Here is a 24,826-nt window from a genome sequence, read left to right on the forward strand (position 1 = left end):
TAACTGCAGAGTGCAGTGGACACCGGCACCGTGGTTGGCAGGGTGGCGCAGTGGTAACACGCGTGCCTCGTGGGGAGAAGGGCCTGGGTTCGACTCCTGACTCGGGCACCTGTGTGTGGAGTTTCGTATGTTCTCCCCCTGTTCTGCATCGGTTTTCTCTGGGTTCTCTCGTTCCCTCTGGACAATATCAGCTGCGTTCTTTTTGCTCTCAAAGGACACTCCGAAACTAAAAATGACCTGAAAATGTTACTTAAATTGGGAGTACACGTGGCCCCTACGCCGTGTACTTGGACGGACCTGCCTGAATCAGAGACACGGTGAGGCTTCTCTGGGTAAACAAGCGTAACAATAAACTATAACCTCGGACAACAAGACTGAATTCGGTTAAAGTAGTCTGTGCTGTGGTTTGCTGAGGACATTCCTTAGAAGCAGCTAAATCATAACCTGTCAACCCTTTTTGGCCCTTAACACAACTCCAACCAGCAGTGTTCAAATTCCAGTCCCCCATATCAGGTTAAATTCTACTTTAACCAACGTACTAAAACATGTGGCCAATGAATGCCGTGTCACTGTACATCTGAATATAAATTAACTGTCACAAGGAAAATAAATACGGACTATAAGTGCAGTAAATAACCCGAGACACTGCGGCTCTTGTCTCCGAAGGCGAATGACACGACAGCAATCGTGAACAACGCGCGAGTCCGCGTACGGAAACCTACAGCTCGCCACCGGCGTCTCGCTGTAGCTGTCGACGAGGTGAGAGGAAGTGGCCACGACTTTAAATCCCCGCTGGGGGTTGATGCAACGCATCCTTCCGACGTTGTTCATAGATTGAACATTTTGGATAAGGGCCAAGAGTGGGAAGACTGCGGCTGAGAATGGCCACAGCGAGAGGAATGTGGAATTCCCACTATTTGCTTAGGGCTCGGAATTGAGGAGCACCACCAGCACCACCACCACACGCCTGTTTATTGCTCGGTGGTCCCGAGGACTGTGTGAAAAGGAAGCCTTCTTTATTTGTATGTGCCTTCATGCCACTTGTGCAAAACTTGAAACGGTGTTACAAAGATTTTTTTTGTTCATTAAATCGCTCAAATTCGGCGTGAGAGACTTTTGGGTTTTGTTTGGAATAATTTGTTGTGCCGCTTGAGTAAACATTTGGAGGCTTATTTGCATACCACTGTTCCCGCACAAAAGAATAAGCCTTTTTATTAAAATATTCGCATAAACATGTTTTGATGAGGCTGCTAAGCATTGAAAAACCTTGGTCCTGCAACCAGGGTATGTGAATATTTACAAACATAATTAATTTGGTCCCTACACTGACAGTAACTGGAGTTTGGCAACACTCAAACTCCACAAAAACAGGTCACAATCATCCTACATATTCGTCCTACCACTGTGGAAAGACGATGCCTGTTCATGATGTTTTGTTACAGCAGCCTCTAATCAAGAATCCCGCATGTACGGAGGCTTTTAGCATTTCTTCAAGGTGCTATTTGTTACATAACGCCGAGTGGAACAAAATTTAGGATTTATAAAGCAATTCAGATAAAACCACAAGCGAACATTTAATCGGTCAACATAGGTTTCATTTAAATACCAAGCAATATATGACGCAGTCAGAGGCACGTAGCCCTTGGATCGCAACCCATGCTCTTCTAAAACGTGTAGACGTGTCAGTACGATTGCATTCAAAACCAATGGCGAATAAACATCTTTAGTTATAAAAACCCTTTCTCAAACGACATGGGTAAGAATACAAAGCAGCCCAGATGGACGGAACATGCACTTGCACGTTCAGTGCCCAGCTGAGCTTTCTGATGTGCAGCGAGTGCATCGCAGCTCAACTTATGGAGGAATGCACCAAGAATAAAAACCTCCCCCGAGCCGCCAAATCTCACGTCGATTACTCGACAAAAACATACATTCCAAAAAAAACACATTTCTGGCAACAATGTGTGGCAAAATGGTTATTTTTTTAGTGCCATGTGCAAAATTGAACATACTTTAAAGGATTCGCATGCTACGAAATACCATAACAACGGATTTTCAATACTTATTGTTGTCCTGGAGAGTTCTTAAGATGCGAGGAGGGCGTATTTTAAATAAGACTGCATTTACTCACGAAAATGATCCAACCGTTTCCGAGATCTTGGATTCATACCAAGAGGGAATACAATAATATGAACGTGTTCCGATTTGCCCTAGAGTAAGACTATTCAAGCTGTGTGCCGGTGGGTGCGTGAGTGGGTGGATGCGTGAGCGGGTGGGTGAGTGAGCCAGGTGGGCGCGTGAGCGCGTGGGTGAGTGAGCCGGTGGGTGAGTGAGCCGGTGGGTGAGTGAGCCGGTGGGTGAGTGAGCCGGTGGGTGAGTGAGCCGGTGGGTGCGTGAGCGCGTGGGTGAGTGAGCCGGTAGGTGAGTGAGCCGGTGGGTGAGTGAGCCGGTGGGTGAGTGAGCCGGTGGGTGAGTGAGCCGGTGGGTGAGTGAGCCGGTGGGTGAGTGAGCCAGGTGGGTGCGTGAGCCGGTGGGTGCGTGAGCGCGTGGGTGAGTGAGCCGGTGGGTGAGTGAGCCGCTGGGTGAGTGAGCCGGTGGGTGAGTGAGCCGGTGGGTGCGTGAGCCGGTGGGTGCGTGAGCCAGGTGGGCGCGTGGGTGAGTGAGCCGGTGGGCGAGTGAGCCAGGTGGGCGCGTGAGAGGAAGCAGTGTCCTTAGACAAATATATGTTTCAAATAAAACGTACATTTTAAATTAACTCTGCGGCATGCACAGCCCCCAGGATCCCAGGGCTTACCCGCTGTGCACAGGACTGCCACTTGTTATCTGTCATAATACACCAGCAAAGTTTCAAACCCAGTGTGTGAAATTGTAAGATCCGATATTAAACGCGCATTCGTTATCACGAAACAAATTTGTTGTTTCACAATCAAAATAATCAAGTGTGCAAAGAAATCAAAATAGTTTCCTAAATCAGGTCAGAGAGGCCAGGTCAAGGAGACGGTTTGTTTTTGTCTGAAACGTTTATTTCTTTGACAAGAATTCCCTCGCCAAACCGGTTGGTTTTCTTTCTTTTAAAAAGCGTAGGACGGTTTTTGGACTCTTGAATGTAGTGCAGTGGCTCGATGCATTTGTGTGGCGATTGCCATCTTCACGCAAAAGGAGCGTACGTGTGTGTGTGTGCGCGCAACCCCCCGTGCAATGACTGCAATGTCAGGGGCACGGGAACTGCAGTCCGACGGGCCATGCAGGAGTGGCGTGTGGTGCAGTGAGCGTTCGTCCCTGCTCTTCAGGGTGGCACACGCGGGCAGTCGAGGAACCGCGTGCTATTCCACCTGCAGAACATCTGTCGGACTGGTTTAATTCCTGCTATCAGTTTCTTTGAAGAGGCACCTCAAAATAAAAAAAAATAATCTCTTTTTTGGAAAAAATTTCAACCTTGCAGGATCCTGTGCTATGATCAGGTGGTGCGTACATCACTACTCACAGCAGCAACTGCAGGAAGATCGTTTATAAATCTTTTACAAAGCTGTGTAAGACTCCTTAGACCATTTTGTTAACGTGCACATACACACACACTACCCGCTTGTCAATCCATTGCTGGACGAGGATTTCCCCGCACCGTGTGGGGGCTCATGGGTGTTTTACCATACTTCCCCACGCTGGTCAGTGTGCGTTGGTAAAGGTGGGGAGCATTGACGTGGGAGCATTGTCCGACAGAACAAAGGATTTGCTGCGTTGCCCTCTTGACGCCCTCGCATGTCCTCCACAGAGCACCACGGGCCTGCGACACCTGGTCTCGGTACATGGCGGTCACCCATTTCAGGACTATTCAGCCTCAACTCTGATTTAGCCTCCCGACATCGAGAGAGGATGAGGGTGTTCCGGGTGATTTTCGTAGCCAATGCAAATTATCCATATTTATTTCTGGGTTTGGCCACGTGGTAAAATTGTGCCGAAATTCATGTTATTCACCACACGTCAAGATTGTGTTGTTTACAAAGATAAGACGAAGCAGCTCACTTGCATTTGTTCAATACACTAGAATGTACAAGTAATAGCTTTGTAAATGTGAGCATTTTGGCGTAAATATACCACTTGGCCAAACCAAAAAAATGTATATGAATTACAGAGTTAATGTTCATACAGTATCCATCACCACGATTAGTAGCTTCCAGCGCATAAACTAACGACAAACAGGTGTTGGTAATCAGTCTCACCACTTGATGGCCAAAAACTATTCAGTCAAAGGAGGCCCCACTAAGCTTGTGCTTTCTTTTTAATTCCCCAACACAAACGCCACAAACAGTTTAACTGGCCATCTGTATTCAGTCAACACCAAAACACGTGAGCCTGTTCATTTGGTCACGATTTACTTGCTTTTCGCACCAAGTTAATTTGTCATCTCCATCAACCACCTCATTTATTTATAATCCCCACCCCTCGCCATTTCTCTCCGAACAAAGCTAGCTAAACTGTCCACATGTACTCGCTGTGCCGATACAAATGACTGCTCCGCTTAATGAGCACCAATGCACAGAGGACGGCAGCCGAAGCAGTGGAAAACTACTCTTAGAGACACGGACGTGGGGGGGGGGGCGTGCGGGCCTGCGGAGTAAGGATAGCCGGCAAGGGAAGGGAGGGCACTCACCCTGAAGTAGAACTCCTCATTCCATTTTGGATTCAAGGACTGAAAAACAACACCACACAGACACACACCGCCACCGCCATGAACGCTGGATCAAGCCAGACCAACCCTGCCACGCCACACCCCGAGCTGACGTGGAGAAAGTCAGTCGGCGATGTCACTTGTGAACCGGTTGTCACATCGAAAACAAATCAACAAGATAAACACGAGGCGTTTTGACCATTCACATTTTGGCTTCGCCGAGAGATGGCTGTGCCAGGTCGACAAGTGCATATTCCTAATGTTTTAAAATCTGTTTAGCGGATGTTAGTATTTTCATGTTTAGTGTTCTACCCCCAAATTCGTGCCATCGTCCAGCCTTTTAAACATTAAATCACCCGCAGCACATACTCGGCACGTTAGCCACGCTGTGAAATGCCCCGCAGAGAGACATTTGCGATGGGAGAGGTTTGTTGTCTTTATACATCTGTCAATATTTATCAGGAGCCATGGATGAGATAAAAATGTAGACAATGTGAATACTTTTTACCAAATGTGTTTGTTGGAAATTACAGAAAAGTCTATTTCTTCATACTTAAGCTCTTTACATTTAAATGCTGTGAATGGAGTAGAATCCGATTATTATTGTGTGCTTAGGATAAAGCTGCCTATTCAAAAGCTTCTGGAAGAAGTAACAGGGGCACATATTTGGGACTTTATTAAAATGTCTCCAACATAACATTATGCAATCCTTCCAAAACTCCAGTTACTTCTCTTACCTTTGCATAATACCGTTAGGGGTTACTGTGCGATATGTTCCTGTCGCTTATGTAAAAGGTGTTCAGGAGCGAGAGTTTATTAAACTGCACACAACTCACGTTTTGTATGAAAAAGTGTTAATCCCCCAACTGTAGAGATTACTTGCACAATTATGGCCGTTGCGTCGGCTTCAGGGCGATTACGTAAAGACTGGACAAAATAAAGCGGCACGTGTGACCAATTTGCGACTTTATTGGTCAGTTTTTCTTTTTTAAAATATTTCTCACCACCTCCTGCTGCAACTTATTAGGGTTCAAAATTATGTAACTTTTCCTTTCCTGTATGGGCAACATCCACAGCCTCTGCACCCCTACCTCGTGCACCTCCTTCAGCAATGACGCTTCCCGTGGCGTGTGTGCGCGCCGAGATTCGTGAAATTCTCGCACAGCTTTCCTTCTTTATCTGCTTTGCCAAAAACACTGGCGAAGGAAAAGCCTTCACTTTTAAGCCCACTGGCTGTGTATCACAGCTTCGGTCATCTTATTGTTAAGAGCTCGCAGATGTACTCCTGCCGTAAAGTTGACTGGCGGAGAAGTCTCAGTACTCTCGAATCACAACTATCTATTCACGCAAGCGGTGACGGTGAAGCGAAAGTGACCAGACTGTCACGCACATGCACCAACGATTCCACGTCGAGACACGGAGACACGCACAACGCAATCATGCTCTACCGCAAAAAAACTGTCCAGCAAAGCCACATGAAGCAAACATCTTCATAGGACCTGATGGAAACGCAAACACTTTGCGAGCATACACACGACACACAAATACACTTAAAGCCAGATTGACAATGGCACGTAATTGGGTACTTGTGAAACTCAAAAAACCCAGAGTGATTTCCAAATAAGTAAACAGCCACCTTCTTATTCTTTGGTTCTTTCGGTAAAGTCACGTGACTTTCGGGAAGGTCAAATGACTTTACCGAAGCAATTCCTGCAGTCACGAAAGTTTTAAGTCAAAATGTAGCCACCTTTTTGATGGTTTTGGTTTGCGCGAGCGCCAGCTCCCGGTTCTCTTCGGCGACGTACAGCGCCACCTTCACGTAGGGGTCACTGGAGGAGCGACAAGTGGGAGGAAGGCGGAAAGTACGGTTAGAGAAGACCACACGGAGTAGAAGGGGGGGGGGCAAGGCACACACGACACAAAAACCACCATCCTCACACCGCTCTCATTCTCATGAGCACGGTTGGCTACGTACGGTGCGAAAGAAGTTCAATATGCACACATTCCTCATCGCACGAACTCTGCAGTAGTTTACAGATTTTTTAACATTCAAAAAATGCCAGTGAATGTTGACTAGACTAATGTGTACTAAGCATAAAAGTGGGTCAAATATAAATTGGTATGCTTTGTTATTGTTTGACATTTGCTTTTAACATTTAGCACCTTTTAAAACAGTATCTGTGATTTCATTAAACTTTTGCAAGGTCCCTCTTGGCAAAGAGTGATGTGTATTTTTTTGGGCTCTTAGCTCGTTAAATAACGATCTTTTGTGTATACAATTCCTTGCTTTCGCTTTGCCGAGGCTGCAAACACTTTTCGCACACTGTTGTAGACATGCCGGAGAATGTCACTCCAGCCTCCGGGGCATTTTGGGGGGAAATATTAATAGGATGAAAGTAAAATTACATTTTCTTACGAAAATTAATCCTCCACACGACCAGGCAAAAAAAATAGATATGTTCCATATGTTTATTCAAGTAAAGGTTATTCCGTTAGGATGCAGCGAGCAAGTAGAAATATGCGACACGTGATCAATTGCTCCAAATCACCTCTGGGCAGAACATTGCTATGTGAATGCACGAGTCACAGTTTGCCATGTCAGCTGTTGCTAGTTGTTTTAGATACTTTTGAGTTATGCGGTTTAGCCAAATAAAAATATGCCAACCGTTTAAAAACATTGAGATGTTTCACCTACTTAGTAATTGGTAAATATTTAAAAGTTAATTCTCTGTACATAATTTTGTCCATGTAGCAATGAGTTGCTGTTAACTGTTGAGTCAGGTTAGTGATTTTCACATTTCTAAAGAATGAAAATAAATAAATTGCAATGTGAAATAAATGTTCGTTAACTTTTATGAAGTCACTTAAGTGGTGACACAAAGACAAAGATCCCCCGTATAGCCTTAACATACTTTCAGGGCAAGTGCTGTTAGCGAGCACCGATGAAGAAGGCGAGCACGACATGAGGTGACACACACTCATTTGTTCATCATGAAAATCCAATATCCCCCGATATGTAATCTACTAAAATGCCTTCACGTAACTTTTTCATTTACATTCTAGCAGATAAACATTCATTCACAAAATAAGTAAATTAAGCCGAATAACATCTAACACAAGACAAACAACAAATATAAACAGGCCAACGCCAGATAGAACCACATTTCTTAATTTAAACCTACTGCAAACGCTTATCACATTACGCCAGGGCACATGAAATGCGATCTAAACAGAATTTTTTTTTTTATCGCTGTCAATGACAGAGAGCAACGATCCCAATCGAGATAGCAGTTACACGGCATTACGTATGACCGCATTGTATACAAATAACACAAGCTAACTTTAATAGCACCAAGGATACATTTATTTTATTCAGAATAAAAACCAAAAAAGTAAAAAAATCAGATCAATGCCATCACAGAGATGTCATCTAGTTTGTGATAGACAAAAAGTCACACGGATCATATATATTTAAAAAAAACATACATTTTCCCATGTTCCAGCTCTGGCCATTAAAAGTATCGGTTTCATTGTCACGCGAAAACACCAAATTGTAGAAGAGTGCAAGGAGATGCCGTCCCCTGTGGCGTGAAGTTAAAAAAGGCCTCTGGATTGGTTTTGCAGAGGGTCAGCACCAGCCTCTTGGAGTGGCTGTTCTTGCACTGGGTCGGCAAGTTTCTCAACGGATCATCTCGTGACGCGAGGCCGATAGAAGGGGTGGGAAAACACTGGGAAGAAAGACCAAAGTGTGTGTGCGCGCGCGCGGATGTAAATGTGCGGGGAGTGGTAGTGCAGCAGTTTGTGAGCTGCGCTACCAACCTGGCGACACGAGTTTGATTTCTGCTCACAGCCAATACCAGTACGATTACCTGTACCGGTCGTGGGCCTCCCCTAGGCACTCAGCCTCAAATGAGTGCTTGGTGTGGTGTGTAAACATGCCACTGGGGAGGCAAAGGCGGCCGGGTGTGGTGCCGGCCACCCACTCCCTCGAGTACCCTGTTGGCTTTCATAGGTGCTCGCTAACAGCACTTGCCCCAACAGTCGGTTAAGGCTATACGGGAAATCTTTGTCTTGTATGTAAATATAGTTGGCCGGATTGACAATAGAAGAACGGGTATGGCTACAAGAGATTATATTGTGAGATACATGCCGTGTTTAACAAATGGATTGGTATACAGAGCAGTTAGAATTAGTTCAAGGAAATAAGTGGTATCAAAAGCAAATGGGTGTTAGAGTTCTAAGCACGCCTTGAGAGCTCGCAAAGTTAAAATACACTAATCCACCACGAGGGTTTTGACTACGCAGGAAATGTGAACAGGTGAGTAAACTTTGAAAAGAGGGAAAATAATGTTTCGACTCCTCGACTCTCACTAAAGTGGCCATCACTTGACTAGGCACACCTCCGATAAAGATCTGCATGTCAGCGCCCTGGGCCACAAGCATTTACCCTTCTCTGTGGACAAAATCACGTTGTTTTGAATGGATCCATCGCAGTCCCATAGTGCATGAAACCAAAACATATTTTTTTAAACCATAACCTTAAATGCACTGAAAATTATGACAATTGTGTTTTGCGGTTCCAAAATGGCATGAGGTACAATGAAAAACGGGGGTGGGGATAGGACAATACTTTTTTCCCATGCGTTTCTTGATATAAAATGTCCCCTCGCTAGCTAAAGCACATGTTGCATTCATAAAGTGGGGCCTTGGGGGGATATGCTGGTTTAAAAAAAAAGATGTTGCAGAAATTACCTGCTCCACAGCTGCAAGCAGTCCCGACCGATGCGCTGCTATAAGTAATTCTTGCAACGTTCTGATGGTCTCCTTTTGTAGCACATTTTTTGAAAACGTGTGCGTTTGCAAGTTAGTGCAAAGCAAGGTTTAGTATTTGCTTTGCAAGCCAGGCCTTTGTTACCGTTACTGCGGCTTGTTACTCGGAAGGTCTCAGTGTCAATCATCACACCTGGAAACCACCGAGCAAATTGCCTCCTGCTCATATCCAACACTCCCCCTTCACCCACCGGAGCACAGCGTCTCTCTCCAGACACATCCAGGGTAGTCCAAGCAGCCTGCAGCTACACGTACATGGACACCAGGATAGACACCTGGTGATGCTGGCATATGTTTATGGGGTTTGCGCAGTGGTTTCACGAAACGAATAATCCTTTCCAAAGGCAAAATTGGAATACCAAAGGAATCCTGGTTGTCAACACTACATCTGAAATCTTAATAAGGTGCAAGAAGCTGTAGGTCATGAATACGGGCACACCAGAGAGAGAGTTTGCCTACTGAGTACAGCCAGGCAAGTTGGTAGCTGGGGTATCCACAATAACTCATCATGAAAATCTACTCGCAGCTGTGTGCCGCTCTTAAAGAGAAATGACAGGAAAACCGACAATCTAAATTAGAGAACTCGGAACCCCAAGTGGCTCCGACTCGGTGGCGCTGTCATATTAATTACATCAGACAAAACGTTGTACACAAAAGTGGGTCCAAGAAATACATTGAGAAAGTGTAAATAAACGAACATCTTCCAATAAGGTCTGTAAAAAAAAGTAACTCTGACGTAAAAAAAAAAAACACAAAGACGAAAGATATATGCGTCACGTGATGTCATGGTAAAATCCCAAATTACATTACAAGCCTCGATGCAGAGCGAGGTCAACTCCTGAAGCTGGGCCTATACACTGGGAGCCAAGGACAGAGAGAGGTCTTCCAGTGGCACGTACAGGCATACTGTCAATCCACTGCTGGATGAGAGCATCGAAACACCGTGTGAGTGGTGGGGCTGATATTGCCATACTTCACCATGCTGCTTTGTGAATACGGGGAGCATAGGTGTGGGAGCAAAGTACGTTACAACAATGGATTTTGCTACGCCGCCCTCTGCTGCCATGTACTGGCCTGGCGAACGTTACTTTTACGATGGGGGGGCGGGGGGGCTTTGTGAAGAGGGAGATCTCCCCTCCCCCGTAGTGGTCAAGCCTGCCCCCCCCAAAAAGGGATCCATAGCTGTGCTGTGGGGCCAGCCACCCCCCTCCCCCCCTCTGTGCCTCAGGCCCGTGCTTAACACCAGAGCTCATGTGATTCAAACGGCAAAGTTAACTATTCACGTGTATACACGAGCACAATTTACCGCTCCATTCCCTTGACGGAACATCCTCTTGCCTGCTTCTATGAAGAAAACTCTCAAAGATTTGCCACACGAGATACTTTGAGACTAAGAGGTAACGCAACCATTTATTTGAAATAAAATCGGCTACATTTGGACTGCTGTGACTAGCGTAGATACGAGCATCAGTCCTTTCTGACGCCAGACTTCCACACGATGTTGTCGTGCCAAAATATATTTCACCTCGTCATGCATGATTTGAGAAAAACTATTCATGGAAATTTCAGGTGGGTTGAAAGTAACAATGGGACACATTCGTTTTGTTCTTTCGGTAAAGTGACGTTGCTAGAAAACAACAAAATAAAAAAAAACACAAAAAACTCACGACGTTTCGTTCGCAACACAAGCGGTCGTCGTCATCAGGCGGAGAGAAAAGGGGACAATTAAAAAAAACAAGGGACAATTCTGCTAGAGCCAGGACACGGTTCTCCTATGGCCCAAAAATGAAAGACCCATTCCTTACAAAAATTACCGCAGAAAATTAAATGATTTGCAGTCGACATGGGGTAGATATTTAATCAAAAACAGGACAAGGGTCAATGCGTAGCAACGGGGAGATGGGAACCGTCAGCAGCCACAGCGCCGTGAGTGATGAAGCACAATTTTTACGTTGCCTTCTTGGGAAGGGGAAATTTAGTATCCCGAGGCGATCATTGGTAGGAAACGAGGGGATGTTATATTACAATTCAATAACGAACACTGGAGAAAGACAGATGGATACTGGGTCACAACCAAAGAAAGTTCAATGAAATGAAACAAAGATCGGCGTGCGTTTGGGCATTAAAAAAAATTCAACACCATTTGGTCAACCCGAGTGCATCTGTGTGCGGGTTCACAGCAAGCGGTAGAGCAGTACTCAAGTAGTAGTGCAGTGGTCAGTGCACTGCACTATGAATTGGTGACCCGAGTTGGAATCCCACCGATGGCCAAAACCAGCGATATTTATCCGAACCGGTGATGGATTTTCTCCGAGTCAACTCAGCCTCAAACGAGTTACCCGATGCGGTGTGCAAACATCGGCACTTGGTAGAAAAAGGCGGCCGGGCGTTGTGCTGGCTACACCACCCCTTATCTTATGCCGCTCTTGGCTTGCATAGGTGTTCTCTAACAACTCACCCCTACAGCATGTCAGGCTATAAAGGGAATCTTTGTCTTTGTTTACATTGACCACATTGAGCGACAATCATAACAAGCTATAGCCACACACAACTATAGTGACCCGACATCTGCCTTAACCGTTGTGGCTCAGGATTATCATGATCAAAGATGGCCAATCATGGTACTAGATGTACTGCCTCCACAAAGCTATAAAAACGCAACACGCTCATCAATACCACTGTGGCCTGCAGAGGAAACGCATTAATTCACAAAATATACAGTATACTCTTTAAAAATATAATAGGAGACACCTATTATACATTTTTCCTTTTAAGGTCACAGATTTGACGAAGGTGTTGAGTCTTTCGTTATTTGTGCATTTGCACCACTGCCAATGCAGCAAAATAACCAAATAATTAGTCGTGTGCGTATATATAGTAAAACCTATACAAGAGAAACTCAGCTCTAGTTGGAAAACAACGTCACACACCACACATCTGCCAGCAATCCTTGTGTCTACAGCCAGGATTCTGTTGCTGTAGGACTGACTTCCAACATCAGAAAACATATCTCACCCAACCTAACACATCCCATGGCTGCCAGCACCTAACACTCGCCAGTATACTTCACCCATGACCGCATACCACTCAACAACCGGCACGCACAATCTTTAAGGGTATATTTGCTACCAATCCTGTACATCACACCCTGGCCAGCATGTCACATAGACCTGTCAGCACACCTCACTGTGGCAAAAACAAACCCCAGCCAATGAACACACGAGCCCCCTGCGATAACACCCTCTAGCACAACCCACTCTGGCTAGTATACTTAACATCGGCCAGCATACCTCAAGCGCAATCAACACTATACCCACCCCGACATGAAACCCCCAGCTTAATCAACAAGCAACATGCACCCTGTGGATATGGGAAACACCAACCCCGTACCTCCAGCCATCAGTCCCTCATTGCGGAAATGTTCTCTACTTTTTATTTTACCCACCTACAACTACCCATACTCAGTACGTCCGTGTTCATTATCTTCACGCATGTCCAATGTAAACACGACGGTATGAGCAACTGAACAAGCTCAACAGGTCACGTGGGTGGGCTGGGATATGCTTCACGAAGATGCCAGCTACACATTAGGTCATTCCTTATCGAATATTGACAACTGTAGCACGAATGCAATAGGCAGACAGTATGCTTACTTAACATATCCGTCCCACCAACATTGGTTTAACACAAGCAAACCATGGACTGGTTTTCGACATTCATCGTCTCATTAGCAGGCAGGCTTGCTTGAGCCAATGCTGGTTAACTGCCGAATATGGATCCTAGTTCAGTGCAAACTATTTTGTGTTTCGTATTATACAGTATTCATGGACGAGTATCCATTAAGATTTTGTATGTTTTGCGCAACTATAATTTTCAGTATGTTCACTTTACCGGCTGTTTTATTAATATAAACATTCCAATAAAATTGTCTTCCCATTATGGAGTAATTCATTAATTCATACGCATATCAAATATCCATCAGTAAGGTAAGAGGCCATGTGTTGCTGGCAGCATGGGGACCCTGCGTGCGATGACAATGAGCGGAGCCCGGGCGGCTAGGGTGGCGTAGTCGTGACACTTGCAAGTGCCCCGTAGCAAAAAGCTGCTGGGTTCGATTCCTGACTCGGGCACTCTTATTGCGTGGTGTTTGTGTATTTTCTGTTATTGCGTGGTGTTTGTGTATTTTCTCTAATTGCGTGGCGTTTGTGTATTTTCTCTTATTGCGTGGTGTTTGTGTATTTTCTCCCCCTGTTGTGGATGGGTTTTTCTCTCGATTCGCCAGTTTCCTCCCATAGCTAAAAAAACACGTATTATGCATTGACGCTTGCCAAACATCTCAATGCAGGACCATCTTAAAAAAAGTCTTCCGCTTCAGTGTGGCCTACCTGGGGAAACATAAATATTATATGATCATTCACGTGCGGATTTGACTCGCAATCGGAAAAGCCACTGAGTTCGTGGCTGATTCACCCCATTATACAGATGTGATTGATAAATTAAAGTATTACTCTATGGGAAGTCAACAATGGCTGTATCACTATATCCAGTATGGGAATGAGAGACACATTCAACTCCTGTATTTGGGCTGATAATGGAAGTGAGCACTTTCCCATTCTAGTCTGAGTATGGAGAAAACCGCTGGGGGTTTTGTAATAAAAAGTAATGGGGAATACATAAGGCATTAATTATGTCATGGATGCTATCCAAATAAGACTTACATAACGATGCCAAATGTAAACATTTTTGCAACATCAAATATTAATTTGAAAAAAAGTCAAGTCCCACAACAATCCAACCAAATGAGTATAAATAATTAATTAGAGGGTAATGCTAATTTACATCCAAGAGATCAAGTTTGTCTTTTCACAAATGCAGTTTGAACACGTACAGTATTCTCAGGATGAGGCAGGAAGCGGCAAGCCAATCGCACCTAGTGGGGTTTCTCCACTATTGCTTTACATAAATGTTACCTCCGGTGAAAAATACTACAACAATAATAATTATATTATCAACCCTTTGTTAATCAAATACTGAGTCAAGGCCTCCCTATGGCATGTCGGTCCATGGGGGTTGTTTGACCATACATCACCACGCTGGTCTACACGAGTATGATGACGGAGGGGAGGAGGGACGAGACCCAGGTCCGGTTCTGATACTCGCCACCCTCGCCAGGAGGCCAACTCGGGTTCCTTCGGTTAACTGCCCAGCGAGTGAGGCACTCGCTGGGCAGTTTTCCATTCGTGTTCATGTGACCGAGTCACGTGGATATTACATTTTACAGAGCACAAACCGTCAACACACACCCCACACACTCAATTAACACAAATAGCTGACGATTGACAAAATGACCAACAAATGGACTCCCAGAATTGATACTTGATCGATTAATGAAAGTAGCTACCAGCCACCCATTTGGTAGTACGTGGTTCATGATGAATCTCATTGCCAGGGAAATGCTTGTGCTCAAACTCACGCGGCCCCTGAATTTACTTTAAAAACGGACCACCTGCGCTCGTCCGAAATATATTCAGAAAATATATTTAAGCTAAAGAATCACACTGGTATAAATCCACGGTGGAGAGATGTTAACTACCTCGCCTGGTATACAGGCAGTCGTGGGTTCCATCCCGACCCTGACGCCTGCACTATATTTGGAGTTTGCGTTTCTCTCTCCCCGTGGCCGTGTGGATTTAACTCCGGGCCCTCCGTTTTTTTTCCTCCACATTTAGAGTTAACACCACGCGTTTAGAGTTTCTGGATGCTATAATGGACGACGTGATAAGCCACTTCGTTGAGCTATGATTTGTGGTCAGGTCGCTTCTGAAAAGAAGATACATAACTCAGTGGGTCTTACCTGATAACATAAAAATAGTTTTATAGTTTATAGAAAATTCCCAAAATATAAATAGTAAAATGTTAGCCACTTCTTAAACAACCACCTGGAACAAAATAAAAGTAATTTTCTTTCCAGAGTAAAATGATAAAATATTAAAAACTGAACTAAAGAGCACTCCACTTCAGCATAGTTAACAAGATGATAAAACGTCTCAAATATGTTACATTCAATGGGCTTGCAATAAATAAGGGACAATTATTGTATTTTTAAAAAGTGCAGCTACGGCATCACTCAGGATTTAGTTTGAATCGACACTTTTTATGGTTTCAATTACAAAACTGAAACCCGCGACGTGAAACTTTGTAACTGCAAACCAATTTTTTTTTAAACACGCATTCACCAACATAGTCACGACTGGTCTGCTCTCGCGCAATAATTTCAGCTTGAAAAAAGAAGTTAGGTATTGAATTATGCTGATTAATTATTGAACAGCGTAATCTGCTGCTGCCCATAAATCTCATCACCCACTTTGAGCTCTAAAGCCAGCCGAGTTAAAGTAAATTCCCATTAACTTAACGGAGACCGTGAAATAACACCACGAGGTGTGCATCCGACCACGATGGGGAAGCAAAAACCCAACTTGTACTCGAGCGCTCGTGCTTGGTGGCGACAGGAAGTCTCGAGCTGTATAAACAGCATATACACTTAATTCAAATCAGGTCACCTCTCTAGGCCATCTGCACCAAGGATACAAATATATCATGCATCACCGTCGTGGGTTAAATGTGTCATAGTATAAGTGTGTTGATCTTACGAATACAATCGGCGTAGAGATGATCTCCACGGCAACTAAGAGGCCACACGTGACATATCCGTGCCACGCACACGTCGTCATGGGTGGCTGGACCAGTGACTTGAGCGGTGCGTCGAGAACGTGGACTCGTGTAAGGCGACCATGTCCCTGGACCGGAGTGAAGGGTATCATGGAATTATTAGGTCATCCACCACGCGCAGCGAGCTTCTTTAACGAGGCCTCGTACCTGTACATTAGCTTCCATACACAGCAGCGACCAAATGGCGCTCGCCACCAAGACTGCATGTGTCATCCCCTCCTCCCAATCCCCCCTCCCCTCGCTGACAATTCAACAAGAGTGACTTCCCATTTCCTATTGTCAATCTTTGTCATATATATATCAGTTCCAAGCTCTTGCATGCTCCACAACAACATTGTCGTTGACATAAAAATTACAGCAAAGTGTTGATGTTTTCACTTTACACGATGTTAAAAATGGTACAAAGCAGGGGCGGTTGCCTCAAGACTGTTCACTCAGTTATTCATGTATAAAAAGTCATAATGTAACTGCAGCAAATATAATGGAATCTCTTTGGACTTGCAGGCATCCATTATCTAGTTCATTAATGCACTTTTTAAAAGGGCCGCAGTGCAATGCACCGAAGGTTGAAAACACTCCAGCTGTGTAGAAATGGTCTCTAGTGGCTTTCATAAACTTGCAAATGCAGATGGGAAATACACAGGCTCCATGCCAAATATATTTTTTTGGGGGGGGAGGGGGGAGTTTAAACTTAAGACTACCACAGTGACTGCTCTTATTGGGGTTTTGTCTTTATCCTCAATCATACAAGCTGAGAAATGGAATGCCTAGTTGGTGCACCATAAATCATGTTTGACCTCGAAACCACACAATAAACATCTTGCTGAAACATGTATTCTTATGCAAAATTACATATGGACTGTGAAATACAAGTAGCGATTAAGCAGTCCATGGTATGATGTAAAAGGAATGGCACTGCAACAGAAGGTACATATGCATTCAGATGTTTTATCAATGCAGAGTAACAATACTTAAGAAGGATATCCGAACTCAAAATTCCGTAGGCAAGTTGAACCCCCCAGCTCGGTTAATTTGAAAATTGATGCATTGGAGAACAAATGTATAGGAATGTCGATAAAAGTCAGACAATATAAATGAAAAATGTGAAACTTGTTTTTATATATATAGCCACCAGAACTAGCTAGCGCTCAATGACTCGCACACATTTCCAGAGGTGGTGTCGCATTTTGCCCGCAATTTTCAACTGCGTTGTTCGTAGTGACGGGGGCCCAACGTTCCCTTTTCTTTGGCCTTAGGAAGGCAGGGCCGTTCGAGCGGTAGCTCGGCAGGCCGGGATAGCTTTGTCGGCCATTCGGCCGCCGATTTGAGGACATTCATTGTCGTTTCGCACGGACAAAGCGTGTTGTCACCTTCTCAAAAAAATCTAACTTTATTTAATATAGCGGCCTCCACAGCAAAATCGTCACAGAGAGCTTCACGTGCAAATACAACCATTACATTATTCAAACTTGACAAACGCATAGTAAAAAGCATACAAAGTTCAACTTCCATTAAACAGATTATAAAGTGCATATTTAGCCTAAATTTAAAAACAGCAACACCTTATCAGACGGTGTTCATGCCACACTCCACTTGAACGAAACGTCGACCAGCATGCTGCACCACGATCACCCTATACGCAGAAACTGGACTGAGAAACCCGATACTCGGACTACGAACCCACAAGCCTGGGCTATGAACCCATTAAACCTGGACGAGGAACCCACACACCTGATTTCACAAACCAATGAACCCAGACCACCACGAGACCACAAAATGCAGACTAGAAACCCACGAACGCGGATTATGAACCGCCAATTACGAGCACAAAAGTGAGTTCCATGCACAAATCGACCATCAATGACTGATGCCAAGGTGAGGGCCAGATCACTCCACCAGGGAATCATGTTAGACCAAAGAGATGGCTCTACAGCAGCCTTTTTAAAGTGCGAATAAACTATCAGCTTCTCCGATCTCAATTGAGAGGTCATTCCACAACTTGAGTTAAAGAAACCACTTTGAGAAAAGCGACACACTGAAATTGGAGTAACTGCCTTGTGAAAGAACGCTCCTAGGAGCAGGGCTAAGTTCTTAAGATGGAGATTAACGCTGTCCAACACCACTGGACAAAGTCATTTGCACTTCAAGATGATGGATGTAGAATAGTAGTTTCCCAAAGGTCACCCAAAGGTCATCAAAATCTTGCAGCTTGAGAAGCAGTTGGCAAATGCAGTCCGTCTCATCACTGTTGGTGCCTTGGACAAGCTGATCACAACCCTTCAAGCAATACGGCTAAAGGTTAATTCCATGGCACAGGCATTAGCCCGTTTCAGTCTCCAACCCAGTTGAACGTGGGACTTTGCCGAGAAGCAATTCGACTTCCTTCTGCAGACACAAAGAAGTGCCATTCATTGCTGATAGTTTTACTACAGTTCCAGCTGTTGCTCTCAAGGAAACCAAAGTGGCAGTGCCAAAGCTTGCCAATGCAAAGAGACAATTAGTGTAGACCGAGTGGTACCAAAGATGCAGCAAAAGCTTTTGTTCGCGAGGCCAATCGAAATTATCAAGAAAAGGGAATTGGAAAAAGGTGACAATGTAGTGTGGCCAGCCTACCATGCATCTCTGCAAGATGCCTCCCACTTGGAGGATAAGCAAGCAGCTCTCACGCAACTCTTGTAAATTTTCTATGAAAAGGTAGCAAACAGCCACCATGATCAAGCATGGCATGGATGTTCAGTGCCAAGCCATGCAATTCCTCAATCCTGGCCAAATTCCTGCAATGGCGATGGATGCTCCGCTGTATGGCCTAGCGAAGTATATTAAATAGAATTGGCCTCAGACACATGGGGATGATAAGTGTGTCATCATGTTTGGTTGTCTCCACATTTAAATAACCACGTGGAATACAGTTGGAGACTACCTGGAGCACTCTGGTTGGACCACTGCACGAACACAGGCAGGAATTGCCTCCTCAGGCACAGCAGATTCATTTAATCACAGCCCCCATCTCACCAGAACAGGCAAGCAACACCAAATTAGTGCTTTGGCCTTGGCCAAGCTCCAGCAGGATTTCTTCTCTTGCACTGAGCAGCCCCACACTGATGAAGCAAAAGAGATTTGGAGACAAGACAGCAGCAAGAGCCCAACATTCCAGTACTGGGATACAATCCTCAGCCTAGAGCTTTTGGGTCTCGTCTTTATCAGAGCTCACCGTGAAGCAAACTTCCAAATGTATGTGACATCACTGAAAGCCCTGGTTCCTTGGTTCTTTGCACTGGATCACCAGATCTATGCTCGTTTGATCCCTGTTCACATTCGAGACATGGAAAGCTTACCTCATTCCATGCAGGAAGAATTTGCACCATTGGGTTGTTCCCCAGACTACAAACCGATTCTCAGCCATACCCATCGATCAGGCCCACGAGCAAAATATTGACATGGTGAAAGGCTCTGGGGGTGCAGTAGGACTTACAGAAACCCATCAGCCTTCTAAGAGTGGATCCTCGTAGGACCTAAGCAAGCAAGACTGCCGAATGAGTTTGAAGAATGCTTTTTGGAAAAAAATAAAAAACACCACCACAAGGAGGGTCTGTCAAATAAAAAGAACTTCAGACAGCAGAGACCATCAGTGAAACGGGCAATCCTTTCCTGAACGACACTCCAGAACTGCTAACTTTGGATGCTTGCGATGTTCTGAATGAATCCGTGATTAACGCTGTCGGCAGTGTCGAGGCACTTGGCAAGAATCAGTACCGATGACTACCACAGGTCAGTGCTCGTCCACTGCACTCGGTCTATTCATTACACAATCAAGAAGAACGCCCTACGACTCTTCAAGTGCCCTGAGCCCACACTAAAAACCAAACAAGCTGACAAGATCACAACTTTGAAGACTGACGGGAACCTTTTCTCCCATCTCTACATTGTGCCACAGCTCAGGGAAACAGACATGGGTACCTTTTCCATGCATGAAAATCATCCATACCCTCCATTTCTCTCTGACAGAGGCAGTCTGTGTCTGGGAAAAAAATCTGACTTACAAACTTGTCTGGGTGGAAACAGCTCAGATAAAGGCTCCAATGCAAGTTCTAGATAATGATACGGATCCGATAGCATGTCTGGAACAATCTACTGAGAGACGATAATTTCCATTGACATCACAGTTCTAGACGTTACTCCTGATCTGCAAGCTTGACTTGAACACACATGTCAGACAGAGCCTACAAAAAACATTTCACATGCAAGTTCTAGACGGTGCTGCCGTCTTGCACCTCCTCTCCAAAAGCAGTATCACAACCTTTGGAGACGATGCCAATGACGCATTTATTCCCGACATAATGAACCACCTGAGAAGTGCCAAGAGAGTGGATGTAGTTTGGACACCTTCCCTCGAAAGCAGCATCAAAGAATCCACAAGAGAGAAGACAGGCATCAGGACAAAGGTTGCCAGTCGGAACAAGATCCCTGGGAAGTGGCAAGATTTTCTGCCTGATCCAGAAAACAAGCAGGAACTCTTTGCCATCCTCTCGGACAAAGTAGCAGGCAGTGAATTCCCCACTCAAATGAAGGTTGTTATTACATGCGATCAAAGTGTTTTGATGGGAGGAACCAACCGCTGGATGCCAGAACGTAACCACGAGGAAGCAGACACAAGAATGCTGGTTCATTTGCAGGATGCCTTGCAGAGTGGCTCTGTCCCGTGATCGGTTCACACCATGGATACCGATGCGATTGTCATCTTGATTGGGAAGTTCCGCCACCTACGCACAATATGCCCGACAGCAAACTCATGGGTGGCGTTTGGCGCAGGGAGGAACTTCAGCTACATTCACATCAATGCCATTGCCGAGGCTCTAGAAGAAGACAAATCCACGGCCTTACCCATCTTCCACAGTTTCACAGGCTGTCATACGGTGTCTTCCTTTTTGGAAAGGGGAAAATCTCAGCATGGCAGGCTTGGAAGTCTTATCCCGATGTAACAGAGGCTTTCAACTTCATGGCGGATAATCCATACACCGAGCTGGATGTTGAAGCAGAGTACTTCAAACTGCTTGAACGCTTTACAGCCGTCCTTATACCAAGACCAGCCACCTGAATTATGTCAATGAGGCACGCAGAGAGATGTTCTGCCAGAAAAGAAAAACGATGGAAATTATTGCGCCAACCCAAAGTGCATTGTTGCAGCACTCAAAGCGTGCTGCTTACCAGGCAGGAATCTGGAGCACCTGTGACCTGCCCCAACAAAGAGCACCGTCTCCAGAGGGATGGAGCTGGACACTGGACAAGAAGAGCCAGTCATGGCTCCCTGTGTGGACAACACTTCCGATGGCGTCCAAAGCTTGTAGCGAGTTGGGCAAATGCGGCTGCAAGAGTGAAAGCGGCTGCGGCGGTGGCAGGTGTGCTTGCAAGACATTTAGTGGAGATGCACAGAGTTGTACAAATGCAATTGTGACAAATAGATACATACAGAAATAAGCATTAAAACATTTCTGTGCAGGTTTCATGTTGACTAGCACAATGTAAATGCAATGGCAGTAGCATTTCCCAAGTGTGCATTTTTTTTAAAACTGAAACTGCTTAAAGTGGAATAACTTGGTAACCAATGAAACTACAAAGGTACGAAATGTATAAAAAATGAAGCGATGAGTGAGCTCCACAAATGTATAATGACCAATTGTTTTCAAATAAAAAATAAATACATCTACTAGGTTTGGGTTTTTTCTCACCGCGCAATCAAAATAATGTAAATGTCACGTGATAACATCCAAGATCTCAAGTCCGATGGATCCTAGCAAAAAGTTAACCAGGAGGCCCTAAACAAGTAACCCACAAAGTTTAGTGTTTTTATCCAAACTGTCTTCTTCATTTTGGCAAGCTGCCTGACTAAAAACAATCGCTGCTGGAAAAAACCCAACGGGCTTCAACGTGACTCATCGTTAGAGTCGATGACAATCACGGGACAGGAATGAGCAAGAATATATGAACGGCTAAGGGGATGGGAAAAAAACCCCTATCGAAATTACGAATTGTTCCCATATATAATACATCGACGTACTGCGTGGTTTAGCCTCTTATTCCCCTGAGTCCCCTGTTAGAGGCCCTCATGTATTGCATTGCCGATGCATATGGAAGTCGCTCCAAGATGTCGCAGCGTTGAAGCGAATAAGTGCAAACACCTCATTTTGAAACACTGTTACAATTGTATGCGTGTAAGCGCATACATTCAGTGTATTTTAAATAGGCCTATGCAGTAACATTAAAAGCTAGTTGCTGTTGTGTAACGAACGAGTGTATATTCTTTGGGTCTTTCGATAAAGTTCCGTAGATAGGTTCAAAGAAAATAACAAAATAACAAAAATCGTAGAAGCTTACTGGTACCTTAATACAAGCACATTACCGATTAAATTCACATTTTAGGGAAACGCTAAAAGGTGACGCATTGGAAGTAATAAAATTAAATCACATCTTGCTATTGATTTTCATAATTTTACTTTCAAGCAGAACAATCAGAGCTGCTATTGTTTTCATTTGCGTTAAACATTAACAGAACCTTTTGCACACTGCCAAAGTCCATGCAGCTAAGCGCAACAGAAACACGCAACAGTACCTCGTGCTGTGCTGCAATAATGTGTGGCTGTATATGGCAGCGAAATTATCTATCTTCAAATGGCTACCATAACACTACTGCATTCAAGGTTGATCCATAATGCAGGTTTTTTTTGGGTTAGATTGCATAAATATAAATGTGTTGTTAAACCCGCCACCACCCGACACAGCCAATTAGTAAGGTTTGTCACGTAAACAGAACATGCCAATTCGTTACTAGTACAGCAAACTGGTGTGTTGGAGAGTAAATCCACAACATTTACAATCTGAGTACGACGTTCCGCCAGTAATTTGAACCGGCATCATCAGGCGGCAGCCAGATTTACATCGCATATTTCAAACAAACCCGCATACTGAATTAATCTAAATGGCACTTTACATCTGGTATCTAAAAGTGCAATTTAGCTGTGGACAACATTGAAATGTAGAATTCTGGCAACGAGCAACTCGAGCTTTTGGGATCACAGGGTCTTTAACGTCTGTTTCTTAGCAAGCTGCACGCTTTTGCTATTCTCCACCATTGCACTGAGTGGCTGGAGCAATTATCCTTTGAGCGGGCGGTCCGCTGCATAGACAAAGTAGTCGTGGTTTATTTTAACTTGAGTGCTACGTACATCTTAATACAAGGTTTCCGAGTGTCTCATCTAAAATCAATGACGGATAAAGGGTTACTTTAGGAGTTGCATTAAAAAGGCACTTAGCAAAGCCTAACACATTCACTCCATTTTAGATGTCTTGGCTTCATGGTAATGTCACGTGGGTATTTTGTAGCAGAGCCAGGGTTGCTGTATTTCCAAATTTATTTTAATTCTGATTACTATTATGCTTAAAGTGAGGCACTACACTTCACCAGTGTCATGAAGTATGGTCGAAAAACCTCTCAAGACCAGACATGGTGTGGTGGTGGGGGTCTTCACCCCAGAGTAAATTGAGAAAAGACTGAATTTTCTTTTCATCATATGGGAAACTTTCCCCATTCCAGTCCTCCATTGTTGCTGCTTCTTAAGCGCTCAAGTGATCTGTAAATGATAAGGCAGTGCAATAGAACACTTTAATTGCTTTAACCACCCTTCAAACACCCTGTGGCCTCTATAGGAATGTCGCCGCCTCCTTGACGATCAATACAATTGCCCTATAAAGAGAAGGGCGAGGGGAAGGGTAGGGGGGGCAGATGGGAGGTAAATGGGGGAGCGGGGGTGCAAACAAACTCAACATTTTTTCCCCAGGATCGTGGGTTTGCAATTGGTCATTTTCAGTTTTTATTTTGTAAGCATCCGACACTGGAGTCACACTGCGTCTTCAGCATCTGCGTCTCCCATGTTTGCAGCCAATCACAGAGTTTCACAATTAGTCTTCGCCCGCACGACGCTTAGGCGGCTGTACTACACAATCAGCGTCACGGTCACCGCACTATAACCTCACAGCAGTGTAAAATAACAACACTATAATTTACAGACCTGCGTCAGACCCACTGCCAGATAAATGCCGGCCCACACCTTCCACGGGACTGTTTGACCATGCTTCACCAGGCTGGTCAGTCAAGGGGGGGGATGCCCCGTGATGAGTTCAGCTGTCACTTGCTACCGAAGTTTGCCATGGCCGGGAATGAATCGTTACATTAGACCATCGAATCATGTTTTTGTTGTATTATATTACATTACAGAATAAAACGGTTGTGTGTACTCCAACAGGTATCCTGAATGTTACACAGCAATTACCCTACCTAACCATATTACTGCTATGCACGGGTTTCCACTGGCATGGCTGAGTGAACATGACAGCACGTTCAACAGGTGCCTCGCTCAACAAGCCCTTATTAGGCACTCAAGTACCTACCTCTCAAGAACACTGAACGTCACTTCAAGGCCACTACTCAGAATGGAGGCTATGACAAATAAAGACACACCAAAGCCTCTACAGTTGCACAATAGTCATAGATGTTCATTTGTCATTAGACACATCACCATCCATACGAACCCTTCGTATGAGCTTTGT

General features: G+C 44.7%; 1 protein-coding gene across 2 annotated transcripts in view; it reads right to left on the bottom strand.

Annotated features, from left to right (window-relative positions):
- Nucleotides 1-3,001: 3,001 nt before the first annotated feature.
- LOC142924412 (E3 ubiquitin-protein ligase NEDD4-like) overlaps nt 3,002-24,826 on the bottom strand; it is a 43,394-nt gene continuing 21,569 nt past the window's right edge. The window contains exons 3-5 of one of the 2 annotated variants that reach the window (XM_076066775.1): nt 6,414-6,495; nt 4,649-4,687; nt 3,002-3,351 (exon numbers count right to left, since the gene is read on the bottom strand). In XM_076066775.1, the coding sequence (XP_075922890.1) occupies nt 3,211-3,351; nt 4,649-4,687; nt 6,414-6,495 (262 nt within the window). In that variant the 3' untranslated portion in view covers nt 3,002-3,210. The remainder of the gene's footprint in view (nt 3,352-4,648; nt 4,688-6,413; nt 6,496-24,826) is intronic. The other variant, XM_076066776.1, reaches the window with a different exon arrangement.

This window comes from Petromyzon marinus, chromosome 13 (assembly GCF_048934315.1).
Source record: "Petromyzon marinus isolate PM22_M1 ecotype Great Lakes invasive population chromosome 13, UKy_Petmar_22M1.pri1.0, whole genome shotgun sequence".
NCBI lineage: Eukaryota > Metazoa > Chordata > Hyperoartia > Petromyzontiformes > Petromyzontidae > Petromyzon > Petromyzon marinus.